The sequence below is a fragment of the Schistocerca nitens genome, chromosome 2, assembly GCF_023898315.1.
Source record: "Schistocerca nitens isolate TAMUIC-IGC-003100 chromosome 2, iqSchNite1.1, whole genome shotgun sequence".
Classification (NCBI taxonomy): Eukaryota; Metazoa; Arthropoda; class Insecta; order Orthoptera; family Acrididae; genus Schistocerca; species Schistocerca nitens.
In genome coordinates this window covers 77,931,848-77,949,037 of record NC_064615.1, presented here as the reverse complement: position 1 = coordinate 77,949,037, position 17,190 = coordinate 77,931,848, and the positions used below count along the sequence as shown (strand labels likewise).

Here is a 17,190-nt window from a genome sequence, read left to right as displayed (position 1 = left end):
CGGCCATCACTCATGTTTTGCTTTATGGATCACACAGTAACAGAAGAAGCTGTAGCAGAACATTGTATGAATGTTCGTCATTCCCTGAATACAGTGACGCGAAGATTTTAGCATCCACCTTTTCCTAATATTACTGTTGTCACTCATTTGTGACACTATATAGAAATAATCCACTGTCAGAGGTTTCTTATAATAGCTTATCGCCCGCTGATTCGCTCGCGAAGATTGTATGGCCTCCACAGCAATTTTTTTTTTGTCTGTCTGTTTACGTTGATCACAAACTGCAACGCCTTCTGAACTTTTCACGCTAATTAAGGCCTTAGAACCGTGGTCTTTCCCGAATCTACTTCTGGCCAGAGAGCGATCCTGGTATCGGAAGTCCTAGGCTTCTGTTAATCATGCCTATTGCATTCTCTAGGTGGTATTCCCCACAGAAACTTTCATCCCTTAACATATTTCTTTATAGAGGGTGGCCCACTGATATTGACCGGGCCAAATATCTCACGAAATAAACGTCAAACGAAAAAACTACAAAGAACGAAACTCGTCTAGCTTCAAGGGGCAAACCAGATGGCGCTATGGTTGGCCCGCTAGATGGCGCTGCCATAGGTCAAACGGATATCAACAGTGTTTTTTTTTAAATAGGAACGCCATTTTTTATATTTTTTATTACATATTCGTGTAGTACGTACAGAAACATGAATGTTTTAGTTGGACCACTTTTTTCGCTTTGTGATAGATGGTGCTGTAATAGTCACAAACGTATAAGTACGTGGTATCACGTAACATTCCGCCAGTGCGGACGGTATTTGCTTCGTGATACATTACCCGTGTTAAAATGGTCCGTTTACCAATTGCGGAAATGGTCGATATCGTGTTGATGTATGACTATTGTGATCAAAATGCCCAACGGGCGTGTGCTACGTATGCTGCTCGGTATCCTGGACGACATCATCCAAGTGTCCTGGCCGTTCGCCGGATAGTTACGTTATTTAAGAAAACAGGAAGTATTCAGCCACTTGTGAAACGTCAACCACCGCCTGCAACAAATTATGATGCCCAAGTAGGTGTTTTAGCTGCTGTCGCGGCTAATCCCCTCATCAGTAGCAGACAAATTGCGCGAGAATCGGGAATCTCAAAAACGTCGGTGTTGAGAATGCTACATCAACATCGATTGCACATGTTCCATATTACTATGCAACAGGAATTGCATGGCGACGGCTTTGAACGTCGTGTACAGTTCTGACACTGGGCACAAGAGAAATTACGGGACATGACAGATTTTTTGCACGCGTTCTATTCAGCAGCCAAGCTTCATTCACCAACAGCGGTAACGTAAACCGGCATAATATGCACTATTGGGCAACAAGTGGAACATCAGCGACCTTGGCGGGTTGATGTATGGTGCGGCATTATGGGAGGAAGGATAATTGGTCCGCATTTTATCGATGGCAATCTAAATGGTGCAATGTATGCTGATTTCCTACGTAATGTTCTACCGATGTTACTACAAGATGATTCAATGCATGACAGAATGGCGATGTACTTCCAACATGATGGATGTCCGGCACATAGCTCGCATGGGGTTGAAGCGGTATTGAATAGCATATTTCATGACAGGTGGATTGGTCGTCGAAGCACCATACGATGGCCCGCACGTCCACAAAGGTTCATGTATCACACTGGAACAACCAAAATAAAATGTTCAAATGTACCTACTTTTTTTTACTTTATTGTTATTTTAAAACCTGTACAAATCAGGTAGGCTGGCAGCGGCACACTACGCCGCTCTTCAGCCATAGCGTTTACAACAGTATAAGAACGGAGAATGATAATGAACAAAGTGACGGGCAAAAGAGAGAGGTCACAGAGACACAAAAATCACGGAGTCGTTCACACGTGACGATAACAACACTGAAAACACGTTGGCACGGCGCACAGGACACTGATGAATCCGATGGCACAAGTGAACGTAGTAGTGGGACGGCGGACACCAAAAACACTAAACAACGTCACACACACGAGACACAGAAGGCGATGATCTCCGGCGTGCGAATGATCACTATGCATGTGCGAGTCCGGGGACCTGCCAAGAGAGGAGGTGGAGGAAGGGGAGTGGGAGAGCGAGAGGGGAGAGCAGAGATGCCACGGGCAGGGGAGATAGGGGGGGAGGGAGGAAGGGGGAGAGGAAGCCCGGGGGAAAGAGGGGAGGGAGGGGACGGGGAAAAGGAAAAAGAAGGGAAGAGAAGAGAAGGAAGAGAGGGTGCCGAAAGGAAAGGACACCGGAAGTGGGGGGCGGGGCAGGGTCAAACTTGATAGGAGGGGTAGATGCAGGGGAGGAGGACATCATCAGGGAGGGGGAGCTGGCGGAAGCCACCTTGGGAGAGGGTAAGGAGGGTTGAGAGATGGAGACCGGGTGGGACGTGGGAATACAGGCGCGGCAGCGGGCAGGGGTGGGAGAGGATCGGGGAGACGAGCGGGTGAGGAGGGTCGAGTTTACGGGAGGTGTACAGGATCCGTATCCTTTCAAGGAAAAGGAGGAGGTGGGGGAAGGGGATGAGATCATACAGGATCCGCGTGGGGGAGGGGAGACAGATGCGATAGGCGAGGCGGAGAGCATGGCGTTCAAGGATTTGGAGGGATTTATAAAAGGGAGGGGGGGCGGAGATCCAAGCCGGATGGGCATAACAAAGGATAGGGCGGATGAGGGATTTATAGGTGTGGAGGATGGTGGAGGGGTTCAGACACCACGTACGGCCGGAGAGGAGCTTGAGGAGACTGAGTCGGGAGCGTGCCTTGGCTTGGATTGTCCGGAGGTGGGGAGTCCAGGAGAGGCGACGGTCGAGGGTGACGCCAAGGTACTTAAGGGTGGGAGTGAGGGTGATAGGACGGCCATACATGGTGATGTAGAAATCAAGGAGGCGGAAGGAAGGGGTGGTTTTGCCTACAATGATCGCCTGGGTTTTGGAGGGATTGACCTTGAGCAACCACTGGTTGCACCAAGCGGTGAACCGGTCAAGATGGGATTGGAGAAGGTATTGGGAGCGCTGTAGGGTGGGGGCAAGGGCAAGGAAGGCGGTGTCATCGGCAAACTGGAGAAGGTGGACGGGGGCTGACGGCGGCGGTATATCCGCCGTGTACAAAAGGTACAGAAGGGGGGAGAGGACGGAGCCTTGGGGCACACCGGCAGAGGGGAAAAAGGTGTAGGAATCTGTGTTATGGATGGTGACATAGGAAGGACGGCGGGAGAGAAAGGAGCCGATCAGACGGACGTAGTTAATGGGAAGGGCGAAGGTTTGGAGCTTGAAGAGGAGACCGGAATGCCATATGCGGGCATATGCACGTTCGAGGTCCAGGGAGAGGAAGATTGCGGAGCGACGGGAATTAAGCTGTTCGGCAAGGAGATGAGTGAGGTGAAGGAGAAGGTCGTCGGAAGAGAAGGACGGCCGAAAGCCACACTGGGTAACGGGAAGGAGGCGGTGCTGGCGGAGATGCTGGTGGATGCGTCGGGTGAGGATAGATTCCAGGACCTTGCTGAAGACCGAGGTAAGGCTGATGGGACAGTAGGAGGAGACGGCGGACGGCGGTTTGCCAGGTTTAAGGAACATGAGGATACGGGAGGTTTTCCACAGGTCGGGGTAGTAACCGGTGGACAGGACTACATTGTAGAGCCTGACCAGGGTGGAGAGGAAAGAGACAGGAGCTTCACGAAGGTGACGGTAGGTGACACGATCGTGACCAGGTGCGGTGTTGCGTTTTGTGCGGAGTGTAGCAATGAGATCCTGTGTAGTGATAGGGGCATTGAGTTCCGTGTGTGCAATGTTGTCCAAGTACTGGAAACCAGGAGCGAGGGGAGGGCTGGAGGTGTCAGTTCGATCGCGGACATCCGGGAAGAGGGAGTAATCGAACCGGGGATCATCGGGGATGGAAAATACAGCGGAGAGGTAGGAGGCAAAGTGATTGGCCTTACTAAGGGAGTCAGGGAAAGGGTGATCATCATGGAGAAGAGGATAATAGGGGGAGGGTTTAGTTCCGGTAAGGCGACGGAAGGCCGACCAGAACTTGGACGAGTTGATAGGTAGGGTATCAGTTAAACGGGTGCATGTCTGTCGCCAGTCCCGGCGTTTCTTAGCCGCGAGCAAATTACGAATGTGTCGCTGGAGTTGCCGGTGGCGTCGTAGTGTGTCCGGGTCACGCGTAATGTACTTACGTTCTGTGCTTTAATTTAAAAAACCTACCTGTTACCAACTGTTCGACTAAAATTGTGAGCCATATGTTTGTGACTATTACAGCACCATCTAACACAAAGCGATAAACGTGGTCCAACTAAAACATCCATATTTCTTTACGTACTACACGAATACGTAATAAAAATGGGGGTTCCTATTTAAAAAACGCAATTGATATCCGTTGGAACTATGGCAGCGCCATCTAGCGGGCCAACCATAGCGCCATCTGCTTTCCCCCTTCAAACTAGACAAGTTTCGTTCTTTGTAGTTTTTTCGTTTGACGCTTATTTCGTGAGATATTTGGCCCGTTCACAATCAATGGACCACCCTGTATACAACCGAGAAGTGAAATACTAATTTTCATAGACGCAGCTTTAAAACCATTTTATTAGTTCTTTTACGACGATATATTTTCAAAAAAAACTTTCATCCAGTATGTCATCCACATAGGAGTTAAATTTCCAAAAATGCTGTGACATATACTTCTTTATTTCTGACCAAGAAACCAAATGATAATCTTCCTAGGGCCTGCCTCAAACTTGCCTTAATAGCGACATACTTTTTTAAAAATATCTTTCGTCCCATGTTTCTCCATCTTAGGGACGGAATTTCCTAATATCCCTTTTTAAACGACGATTATACTGTAAGATCGGCTCCCTCTGTAAATTTCAAGTTTTATCCTTAGTGGTTTGGACTGGGTGATGGTGAGTCAGTGAGTCCGTCAGTCGGGACATCGCTTTTATATACCTCTCGGCCACAGCGGCCGGCTCGGTGCGTGAAATCCCGAGATATGCACGCTAACTACAGCCGCACACATTAGGTGTAGCAGAACGTTCTATAGATATGGGTCATTACCTGAACTACAGTGAGGCGAAGGTTAAAAAAAAAAAAAATTCAAATGTGTGTGAATTCCTAAGGTACCAGACTGCTGATATCATCGGGCCCTAGACTTACGCACTACTTAAACTACCTTAAACTAACTTAAGCACTACTTAAACTAACTTAAAAGAAAAAATTCGGAGTAGGAATTAAAATCCATGGAGAACAAATAAAAACTTTGAGGTTCGCCGATGACATTGTAATTCTGTCAGAGACAGCAAAGGACCTGGAAGAGCAGCTGAACGGAATGGAAAGTGTCTTGAAAGGAGGATATAAGATGAACATCAACTAAAGCAAAACGAGGATAATGGAGTGTAGCCGAATTAAATCGGGTGATGCTGCGGGAATTAGATTAGGAAACGCGACGCTTAAAGTAGTAAATGAGTTGTGCTATTTGGGGAGCAAAATAACTGATGATGGTCGAAGTAGAGAAGATATAAAATGTAGACTGGCAATGGCAAGGAAAGCCTTTCTGAAGAAGAGAAATTTGTTAACATCGAGTATAGATTTAAGCGTCAGGAAGTCGTTTCTGAAAGTATTTGTATGGAGTGTAGCCTTGTATGGAAGTGAAACGTGGACGATAAAAAGTTAGACAAGAAGAGAATAGAAGCTTTAGAAATGTGGTGTTACAGAAGAATGCTGAAGATCAGATGGGTAGATCACGTAACTAATGAGGAGTTATTGAATAGAATTGTAGAGAGGAGGAGTTTGTGGCACAACTTGACTACTAGAAGGGATCGGTTGGTAGGACATGTTCTGAGACATCAAGGGATCACCAATTTAGTATTGGAGGGAAGCGTGGCAGGTAAAAATCGTAGAGGGAGACCAAGAGATGAATACACTAAGCAGATTCAGAAGGATGTAGGTTGCAGTAGGTACTGGGAGATGATGAAGCTTGCACAGGATAGAGTAGCATGGAGAGCTGCATCAAACCAGTCTCTGGGCTGAAGACCGCAACAACAACAACAACAACAAACTAACATATGCTAAGGACAACAGACACACTTATGCCCGAGGGAGGACTCGAATATCCGGCGGGAGGGGCCGTATAATCCGTGACATGGAGCCTCAAATCACGCGGCCACTCCGCGCGACGCGAAGATTTTAACTTCCACATCTTCCTTTTGGGGTTCTATTTTCAAGGAAGCCATAGAAATTAGATTAGTCGAGATAATGGTTTCCATTTGAATTAGACATAGGATTTGGCTCTTGATGTAATTAAATTACAGAGAAATCGTCAAGATGGTACCACCACCAATATACGTCGATAAGCGAATCGAATGGCTGACCGCTTTCACCACGGGTGGCGCGTGTTTAGGGTGTACCTTTTTCCCGCCGACCAGCATCCGTGGACCGCATGCGCAGCACCGCTGCGGTGGAGCATATACGGCCGCACTTCGCCCCTCGTACACTACTGGCCATTAAAATTGCTACACCACGAAGATGACGTGCTACAGACGCGAAATTTAACCAACAGGAAGAAGATGCTGTGATTTGCAAATTAGCTTTCAGAGCATTCACACAAGGTTGGCGCCGGTGGCGACACCTACAACGTACTGACACGAGGAAAGTTTCCAACAGATTTCTCATACACAAACAGCAATTGACCGGCGCTGCCTGGTGAAACGTTGTTGTGATGCTTCGTGTAAGGAGCAGATATGCGTACCATCACGTTTCAGACTTTGATAAAGGTCGGATTGTAGCCTATCGCGATTGCTGTTTATCGTATCGCGACATTGCTGCTCGCGTTGGTCGAGATCCAATGACTTTTAGCAGAATATAGACTCGGTGGGTTCAGGAGGGTAATACGGAACGCCGTGTTGGATCCCAACAGCCTCGTATCACTAGCAGTCGAGATGACAGGCATCTTATCCGCATGGCTGTAACGGATCGTGCAGCCACGTCTCGATCCCTGAGTCAATAGATGGGGACGTTTGCAAGACAATAACCATCTGCACGAACATTTCCACGACGTTTGCAACGGCATGGACTATCAGCTCGGAGACCATGGCTGCGGTTACCCTTGACGCTGCATCACAGACTGGAGCGCCTGCGATGGTGTACTCAACGACGAACCTGGGTGCACGAATGGCCAAACGTCATTTTTTCGGATGAATCCAGGTTCTGTTTATAGCATCATGGTGGTCGCATCCGTGTTTGGCGACATCGCGGTGAACGCACATTGGAAGCGTGTATTCGTCATCGCCATACTGGTGTATCACCCGGCGTGATGGTATGGGGTGCCATTGGTTACACGTCTCGGTCACCTCTTGTTCGCATTGACGGCACTTTGAACAGTGGGCGTTATATTTCAGATGTGTTACTACCCGTGGCTCTACCCTTCATTCGATCCCTGCGAAACCCTACATTTCAGCAGGATAATGCACTAGCGCATATTGCAGTCCTGTACGAACCTTTCTGGATACAGAAAATGTTCGACTGCTGCCCTGGCCAGCACATTCTCCAGATCTCTCACCAATTGAGAGCGTCTGGTCAATGGTGGCCTAGCAACTGGCTCGTCACAATACGCCAGTCGCTACTCTTGATGAAGTGTGGTATCGTGTTGAAGCTGCATGGGCAGCTGTACCTGTACACGCAATCCAAGCTCTGTTTGACGCAATGCCCAGGCGTATCAAGGCCGTTATTACGGCCAGAGGTGGTTGTTCTAGGTACTGATTTCTCAGGATCTATGCACCCAAATTGCGTGAAAATGTAATCACATGTCAGTTCTAGTATAATATATTTGTCCAATGAATACCCGTTTATCATCTGCATTTCTTCGTGGTGCAGCAATTTTAATGGCTAGTAGTGTAGTATTTACGCGGCTGTTTGCCAGAAATTTAATGGATTATTCATTACGCCGCAGGAAGCTGAAAATGCACGTGATTTGTACTGTTCCCTTCCTTACACCTGTTGTGAAGGTGTACCAACTGCCTGTTTCTCTGCTGTATATCTCTAATTCTTTGCTGTTTATCATGATGTGAGTCACATCTTAGGGATGAAAGCGGTACTATCTAAGAGCGGTGTTCAGTGTGTCGCTGCGGCGTCTGTCATTGGAGCTTTTTGAGACGCTGTTTTCTGAATGTCTGGTGGGAAATAGTGCAGCTGTTTACGGGCCCTGTCAGTCTCTACCGTCATTCGTATTACATGATTGCGTAAAAAAGAACCATGATAAGCTATGCGTCAGGTGAATGAGTCTTCTCCTTCGAATGTCTTTGAGACCACTGACAGTACCGTTTTGGTTGAAGTACAAAATACGCGGACATTCACATTGCATCAAATTTGCACGTTCATGGTAGTCAGAAGGTGAGGCATCCCAAACAGCGAAGAGAATGACGCAAGGGAACGATGCTGCCACACAGCGGTAATTCTTCAGCCCTCAGAATCAGTCTGCGTGCTTGGATGTTTAGCTTTACTGCGAGAAGGACGCGAATGTCTGACGTGAGGAGAAACACTAACGAGCTTTCCGGAGAGCCACTTGACTTCAAGGCCACCTCACGCCATCAGAAAAGTACTGTTACTTGGCCACCGGTTTCACTGGGACGTGTGCGCCTTCTGCTCCGTATTGAATTCACCACTGTTTCCTTTAGACCAATCAACAGCAAGCACTTGATCGATCGACCGATTTACACCAGTTAATCTCACAGAGCATGACGTGAAAGCTTTAATCTACCTGCTTTTGAGGAATTTGAAAAACAGTCTTTAGAAGCAATTGAGCTGTACTTGTCAATGCTTTTGTGAAACAATTTTTATTGCGACGATTGCTTCACATAAAAGACATCATCATCGTTTGACCCCTAATGGACCACACAGTGTACAAAAAGAGTTTTGTTTTAGCTTTCCCTTGTGGCCAGATTAATTTCATTCTCTCAAAATGGGCTCCTATCTGTTCGTCAGACCAAGCTGTCCCGCCCGGTCTTCTACAAGGCCAACGGTCAAGTCGTGAATTTTCTGCTTAAAATATTTTCTCTCTAGTATATAAAGTTGTGTTATTCATGCTTCCGTCAGATATTTTTAACTGCACCTCTCATTATTCTTGTTTCAGTTTGAGGATTACTGTAGGGCTTCGTAGAATTTCACAAGCTATCTGCTTAATCTTGTTAGCTCCATCCTTTTAATATCGCTACAGAAATTTAGTTTGCTTTTTTCGTATCCGAAAGGATGTGGATGTAATATTCAGCCGCGCGGGATTAGCCGAGCGGTCAAAGGCACTGCAGTCGTGGACGGTGCGGCTGGTCCCGGCGGAGGTTCGAGTCCTCCCTCGGGCATGGGTGTGTGTGTTTGTCCTTAGGATAATTTAGGTTAAGTAGTGTGTAAGCTTACGGACTGACGACCTTAGCAGTTACGTCCCATAAGATTTCACACACATTTGAACATTTTTTTGTAATTTTAAATTTCTTTATTTGATCGTTGTTTTTATGTTCCTTTCTCAGTATAATTTGGGGCTGAAATATTCCTGATTACTTTTCATTCCCTCTTTCTGATTTCTCCAGTGTCCTCCCTCCTTCTTTCAAATGGTGCTTTTAGCCCCAAAAAGACACGCTAGTTTCATGGATTTATTGTGTCGTGGCGTGGGATATTTTGAGAATTACTTTTCGTAACAGACGTCTTTTGCAAGCCTGAAAGCCGTTTCCATTTTGTGACAGCGAATTTCTTAACCATTCTTCTCCAGGCCAGTTGTTTCGCTTAAGTATTTGGATTGACTAACATTCGGTTTTCCCGTATTTTATTTTCAGAACTTTGGGCGCCAGATAGTTGCTGGAAACGTATTTCTTGTAGTTGTATTTACAGTCCTACTCTTTCCGATTGTTCTTTAAGAATTTTTATTTTTGCCCTGTTTTGACATCCTGACCTAGAAAAGCCAGGTTACCTGCAAGAGATAACCAGCCTACCGTAATATTGGCACTTTACAGTTTGAATGGTTGGTCCATTTTAAGCTTAGATTTCAGTTTTCTCGTTCTTGACTTACTTTGACTATGACACAGTTGAAAAGTAATCAAATGGTTCAAATGGCTCTGAGCACTATGGGACTCAACTGCTGTGGTCATATGTCCCCTAGAACTTAGAACTACTTAAACCTAACTAACCTAAGGACAGCACACAACACCCAGCCATCACGAGGCAGAGAAAATCCCTGACCCCGCCGGGAATCGAACCCGGGAACCCGGGCGTGGGAAGCGAGAACGCTACCGCACGACCACGAGATGCGGGCTGAAAAGTAATGGAGAGAGAGTTAATCACCTTGTCTCTCTTCTGTTTTAATTTCAAAATTTTCAAAATTTCTCCGCCTTGTACTGTTTGGAGTTTCCCTAATAATTTCAGTGGTTTGGAGGCCCTGATCTTATTCCTTAAGAATTTGCAAGACAGAGCTACAATCGCCTGAGTCAAAGCTTTTTAAGAATCTAAGAAGGAGTGACTTTTTACCATTTCATTGTAATTTTTTTCACGCCTGAGAAATAGTTTGAGTATTAATATTTTTTACTGGGCAAGGTCTGAGACATGCTTGATATTCACCTATTTTGCATTCATGTTTTTGTTGAACTCGGTCCAGAAGACCCTGAGACAGAATTCTGTATGTGACAGACAAAAGGGAAATCCCAGTGTAACTGTTAACATCTGTTCTTTCTCTGTATGTAATTTCTGTATCAATGCATTTTTCCCGTCATTCGAAATTACATCCGTTTGTCAAATTTTTGTCATGATCAATGTAGTTCCTCTGAAGTTTTCGGGCCACCTGATTTCAAGAGCTCTGCAACAATTCCATCTTCAATAGAACTTTTTTTTACCTTTTAATTTGTCTAGCAATTTCCTCTTCATTTGGTGCCTATGAACTTGGCATGACGAATACTCTCCAAGCAGTCAGCTGCACTATTTCGACCGTCAGCTACGACGGCGAAGTCTTTGCCTCCCGGCTGCCAGAAATTTGTCTAGCAAATTGCGGCAGATTAACCGTTTATTCCTTGTGAAAGGAGTCTACTGATGCACATTTGTATGTGGCGCCAGAATATGATTTTATAAAAGATGTATGTCTTCTACAGGCTGTATATCGCTGACTGAGTAAGATTGCAGACGTAGAGATACTGAATCTGGTCTGATATTATTATAGTGTTGGTGTAAGAGAGTGCTGGGGCACAGTTGTAGGTAGCTGTCTGTGAGGGAAAGACGATGGAGCAGGCAGGTTTGGGGGTGTGCTGTGTGAAGCCATCAAGTGTCAGATTAATGTAGGTATGACAATACTGCTGAACATGGAAGCAGAAGACTTCATGGAAGCAAGGTAAAGTTCTTAAATAATTATGATTTCTGTTTTTGCCAGCACGTTAGTATAAATGAGTTGGCTGATAATTTGTAATTGTTGAGTAATCCCGTAATGTACGTAAACCGTTTTGATAAAAAGGCTAGTTAGATATTTCACTTTTGTAATGTTTTAAGATTTGTTAACAGAACTATGTGTAATTTGATAATTTTGCATTTATGTTGCCTTAGTCAGCTTAGATAATACCTGCTGTTTAAATCTCATTGTTTGTGAATCAGTTGTGAGTAATGTAACTTCAATTGTCAGATGTTTTTGAGAGGACAAACTTAACTTGCAATATAATTTTGCTAAAGAAAAATATGTTAGTAATTCACCATAATCAGCACCGCCTCCCGATTCAGGTAATATATTTTTTAAAGAAATTGGATTTTCTTAAATTATTTCGTTTATCAGCCAAAAGAATTTGATGTGCATTTCAAGTATAATGGCCAGCATAGCACACTGCTGAGCCTGTAGCTAGCATATTTTTGTTTTTCATGAGAGATCAGAAAATACTGCGTTACTCCATTGCTGCTTTAGAGGTAAGACAATTTAATTTGTTTGTTTCGTGCGCAGGGGCCAATGTTATCAGTTTTGAACAGGGCCAGATGATTCAGTGTCTAACCTAACCTAACCTAACCTAACCTAACTAAGTGGCTGAATGTATTTTGGAGTAATTGTATTTCTTTATTGGTATTGGGAGTTGCATTTCGTACAAAGTTTTTGTTAACACTAACACAGAGTAAGCACACCACCTGCAATTAGAACACGCTACACGATAACTGGAATTCAGTACCCATTCCACAGATCAGGCATTCATTCAACGTGGTCGTAAAGGTTTTCTTTTCTAAAGTATGTTACACTTTTAAGGGAATATCTGTCAAAATATTTTTAAAGTATGTGATTATTTTAATGTGAAGTTCATTTAAGTTATTATTTCCTGTAATTTTCTAACTAAATTGAAATTCATTTACGTTCATGGTCTCAAAGAGTGGGAATATTGTTAAGAAATGAGAAAATATAGATCCTCTGAGGGTGTAACATTAATTATTTTTAATCGTGTGGTTTACTTTGACTCTGAAATCCTTTTTGGCAAAGCATAGTCACATGTGTTACCAGCAGAACAAAAATTATCCGTAGGTAAGCACTGCACCAAGTGGTAGATGGACGAGTATTTGCGGTGACGAATGTCATTTTAAATGCGTTTGCTTGGCAAATAATAAAAAGAGATTAAAGCTGCAATGTAGCAACCCAATGCGAAGTTTCGATTTTTAAACACGGCATACATAGTCGCCTAGACACAAACTGTGGAATATTACCAGAAACCGTATCACTCCATGTAAACATTCTCCACATGTAAATACGTCTAGCACCTACTTAAAGGGTGACCTGCTAGGAGAAGTGATTTATCACACTCTTACCTTCCGAGCAGCTGTACCGACCTATTCCGCAACTGATTAGTTCGGACACCCTTTTCCATGTTAGGATCTTCGTTCACTGCAGTTTCCTCTGACGACAGTCGTTATCCACGAAATTGGGTACCTTTATGGGATGCCATTTGGAAATTCATGTGGCAGCTCTGCTAGGCAAGAAGTATACCATGGAATATAACTAATGAATGAAGCAAGTTGTTCTGCCAAAGAACGTTGCCTGGTGAAGTACGACTAAAAAATAAAATTTAGTAACATTAACTACAATATCCACAGAGGTAGCAAAATCTAAAGGTGTGAAATCAATGGGAAAAGTAACGTAAGGAGACCACGAAAGCGATGGAATGAACCGCATTCGGAATGGACTGGAAGCCTAGTTCTGGACGGTAGAAGATGAAGGTAAGTAATACAGTTACTTTAAAATCTTTCTTTTAGCTACTTCTGAGTAAATTTTGCCAAGGATAACGTAAAATATCTTTCTGCAGAAAACACCTTTTTCAAGAGCAGACTTACAGGTTAGCACAAATTACGTTTTAGAAAGTGTTTGTATCCTGTGATTTAATCGTAGGCCGTAAATTGTCGTTGTGATGTTGTATTGTAACTCTGACACCCGTTTTCTTTGCTGTTTTTACTATTTCACTTACTTGATGATTAGAAATTATAATCCGATTTCTTGTCATTGTGCACAGTCACTGTCAGGCTAAAACCTTTCACAGAAGGTTAACCTTATCGGCGACTGCCAATTTGGTGAGGGCCGGTAGTGCTACAATGTACACTCAACCATGCAGTTCCTAGTGGTTTGCAGAGTATAGATGTAGATGCCACTGGTAACACATTAACGTACAGCTCTACTTCTTAACGTCGCTTCCTTTTCTCCTACTACTATCTGTACGTTCCTCAACTGATTTAATATTAAAGAATCTTTTTAATGTGTTCTTTCTTTTTTTAACAGTGTGAGCGATTCTCTATGATGGTTCTGCTGCCGAAGAGAGTAAAAAGTATGTTAGCTGCTCAGAGGAGGATAGGGAGCATAGACCTCTTTGACGTTGCAGACCACACATACTAGCAAACAGTGCACGTATACCTACCAAAGTTCAAAATGGAGTACGAAAAAGAACTTGAAGAAGTTTTACCCTCAGTAAGTTGTGTAACACAGCCCAAGAAACTGATGTCTCAGTTCACATTTCAGAATGGAAGCACAAACAATGGAACAGTGGTACTATGGACCCAAACCTTGAAGCTGCTGCTCCACTTCATCCACAAAAAGTCACTGTTTAGCGCGCAATAAATGCACACCGCATTATTGGGCCCATTTTTATTGAGGGAATCTGTTCATCTTGCACGACACCGCCGAATGCTCTGAAACTATTGGTTCATGCAGCATGGAGCACGTCCACACCGTACCGCAGACGTCTTCCATCTTCTTCAGGAGACATTCAGACGTCGGATCGCCGTCCTGGACACTTTAGCATTCACTGGACATGGCGCACAATGGCGCCCTTATGGTCATGATCTGAATGCGTGTGATTATTTCTCATGGAATAATGTAAAGGCCAGAGTGTTCAAAGATGTTCCTGGAACACTCCAGGATCTTAGTACTGCAATTTTTAGAGAGATTTGTGCAACTGAAAGTGAAATTCTTCAGAACGTTATCACGTAATGCAGTTCAAGACTCTACACACTCATTGCGTCTTGTCAGGTCATCTGCTATAGCGTAAATGTGGCATCAAGAATATATTTACTCTTATTTCGTCGCAGCAGACGAAAACTTTCTAACACCTATTTTGCGCCACGCTGTGTGAAGCAATCGGTCGTAGTATGTACCTCCCTCTGAGGGAGCGAGGCAGGGTATAGCATATCAGCGATATTATTTAACCTGTACCTTGAGCAAGCAGTTAAGGAAACCTAGTTGAAATTGACGAAGAGAATTAAAATTCAGAGAGTGGAAATAAAAATTCTGAGGTTTGCCGGCAACATTTCAGATCTGTCAGAGACGGCAAAGGACTTGAAATATGAGTTGAATGGAATAGATCGTGTCTTGGAAGGAGGTTACAGGATGATCAAAGAAAGTGAATTAGATTACGAAATTAGACACTAGAAGCAGTCAATTGTTTTGCTATTTGGGCAACAAAGAAACTGGTCATGGCCGAAATAGGGAAGATACAAAACGACAACTGGCAGTAGACAGAATGCCACTTCTGAGAAACCCGTTTGTTAACATCGAATAAAAATTTAAGTGTTGAGAAGTCTTTTGTGAAGGCATTTACCCGAAATGTAGCCTTGAAGGGCTCATATGGCTCTGAGCACTATGGGACTTAACTTCTGAGGTCATCAGTCCCCTAGAACTTAGAACTACTTAAACCTAACTAACCTAAGGACATCACACACATCCATGCCCGAGGCAGGATTCAAGCCTGCGACCGTAGCGGTCACGCGGTTCCAGACTGTAGCGCCTAGAACCGCACGGCCACACCGGCCGGCTAGCCTTGAAGGGAAGTGCAACTTGGACAATAAGCATTTCAGACATGAAGAGAGCAGAAATTTTTGAAACGTGGTGCTACAGAAGAATGCTGAAGTTGAGATAGTAGATTGTATAGGTCGTCAGGAAGTAATAGGTAAAAGAGGGAGAAACATTTATGGCAAAGCTTAATAAGAAAAGGGATCGGTTTATAGAATATTCTGCGATATCAAGGAATCACCAGTTTTGTAATGGACTCAAGCGGTGAGGGGGGGGATTAAGAAATAGTAGAGGCAGGCCAAGGCTTGACTTTAAACTTTAAAGCAAGCAAATTCGAAGAAATGTCAGTTGCAGTAGTTGTGCAGAAATGATGAGACTTGCACAGGGTCAAGAGGCGCATCAAAACTGTCTTCGGACTGAAGACGACGACGATCTCCACGTGATACGTACAAAGACGCTGACAATTTCTAGTTTATAAAATAAACTCTTAATCCAACCACGCCGTTTCTAATGCGTAATATTTAGATCGATAAAATGGCACTAGAAGACTGGGTGTCACAAACAAGTCGTTCAGATTCTAGCACTTGGTTGGTCAGAGCCATAGGTTCGTACTTACCCGTGGCCGCCGCTGCTTCCGTTCCTTCCTCGTTGACTTCGATGAACGCCTTGTGTATGACGTTGCTGACTACAAGTGGTGCATCACTGATTCCAGTGAAGTTAGCCTTGCGAATGTCGAACATGTCCACCATGCCATGCTGAAAAAAATGCAGAAAGAAAGATACTGTTAACTTCATAGAATACGTGAAACACGAGGTGCGGCTAGAAAAAAACCGGACTGATGCTGGAAAAAACATTTATTTACAATTATTTACAATTTCATGTTATCTCCTTCAATGTACTCTCCTCCTCGGTCTCTACACCGCTCCATACGAATTTTCCACTGTTCATAGCAATGCTGCAGATCATTTTCGGTAAGTCCATACATTACTTCCGTCGCTTTTTCTTTTACTGCTTCAACAGTCTCAAATCTAGTTCCTTTCAAAGCTGACTTGACTTTAGGGAAAAGAAAAAAGTCACAGGGGGCCAAATCAGGTGAGTAGGGTGGATGATCTAAGATGGGAATGTTGTGTTTTGCCAAAAACGTCTTCACTGACAACGCACTGTGAGCTGGGGCATTGTCTTGGTGAAGGATCCATGACTTTTTTCTCCACAAATCGTTCCGTTTTCTCCGTACTCGCTCACGTAGGGTATCCAGGACGCTAATGTAGTAATGCTGATTCACTGTTTGTCCCTCTGGTACCCAATCAATGTGCACAATCCCTTTGATGTCAAAAAAAACAATCATCATTGCCTTGAATTTTTGCTGACAATGGTCTGCCAGTGCGAGTGTCATCACTGGTGTCTTCGCGGCCATCTTTAAATCGTTTAAACCACTCAAACACTTGTGTTCGCGATAAACTATCATCGCCGTACACTTGTTGTAACATTACAAACGTTTCACTTGCAGATTTTGCTAGTTTGAAACAAAATTTGATGTTCTTTCTGTACACTCAACATTTTTCGACGCACAGACAAAACGTCAACTACTTAAAACAGACGCCACGGGCAGACTGAGTGCAGGAGGCAGATGAAACTCGAGCAGTAAGCGGAGCGAGAGTTACGTGACAGGCCACGCGACTTTCAGCCTTATTGCATTCGTTTTATTGTTTCACCAGTACTAGTCCGGTTTTTTTCCAGCCACACCTCGTAATATTTTTTTAAAAACTGAAATAAACAAAATCCTGAAGCAACTCGTTCCTAGGATTGACAGGTGAGCCCATCCCTGGCACTGCAAGACGAATGCAGGAAGAAAAAGAAAACGAAACAACGAATCTCTTGAGAGCATACTGTATACACTGAAAG

General features: G+C 44.2%; 1 protein-coding gene across 1 annotated transcript in view; it reads right to left on the bottom strand.

The window, feature by feature from the left end:
• LOC126234843 (serpin B6-like) overlaps positions 1–17,190 on the bottom strand; it is a 64,848-nt gene that overhangs the window by 580 nt on the left and 47,078 nt on the right. The window contains exon 7 of the mRNA XM_049943585.1: positions 15,905–16,043. Within this exon, the coding sequence (XP_049799542.1) occupies positions 15,905–16,043 (139 nt within the window). The remainder of the gene's footprint in view (positions 1–15,904; positions 16,044–17,190) is intronic.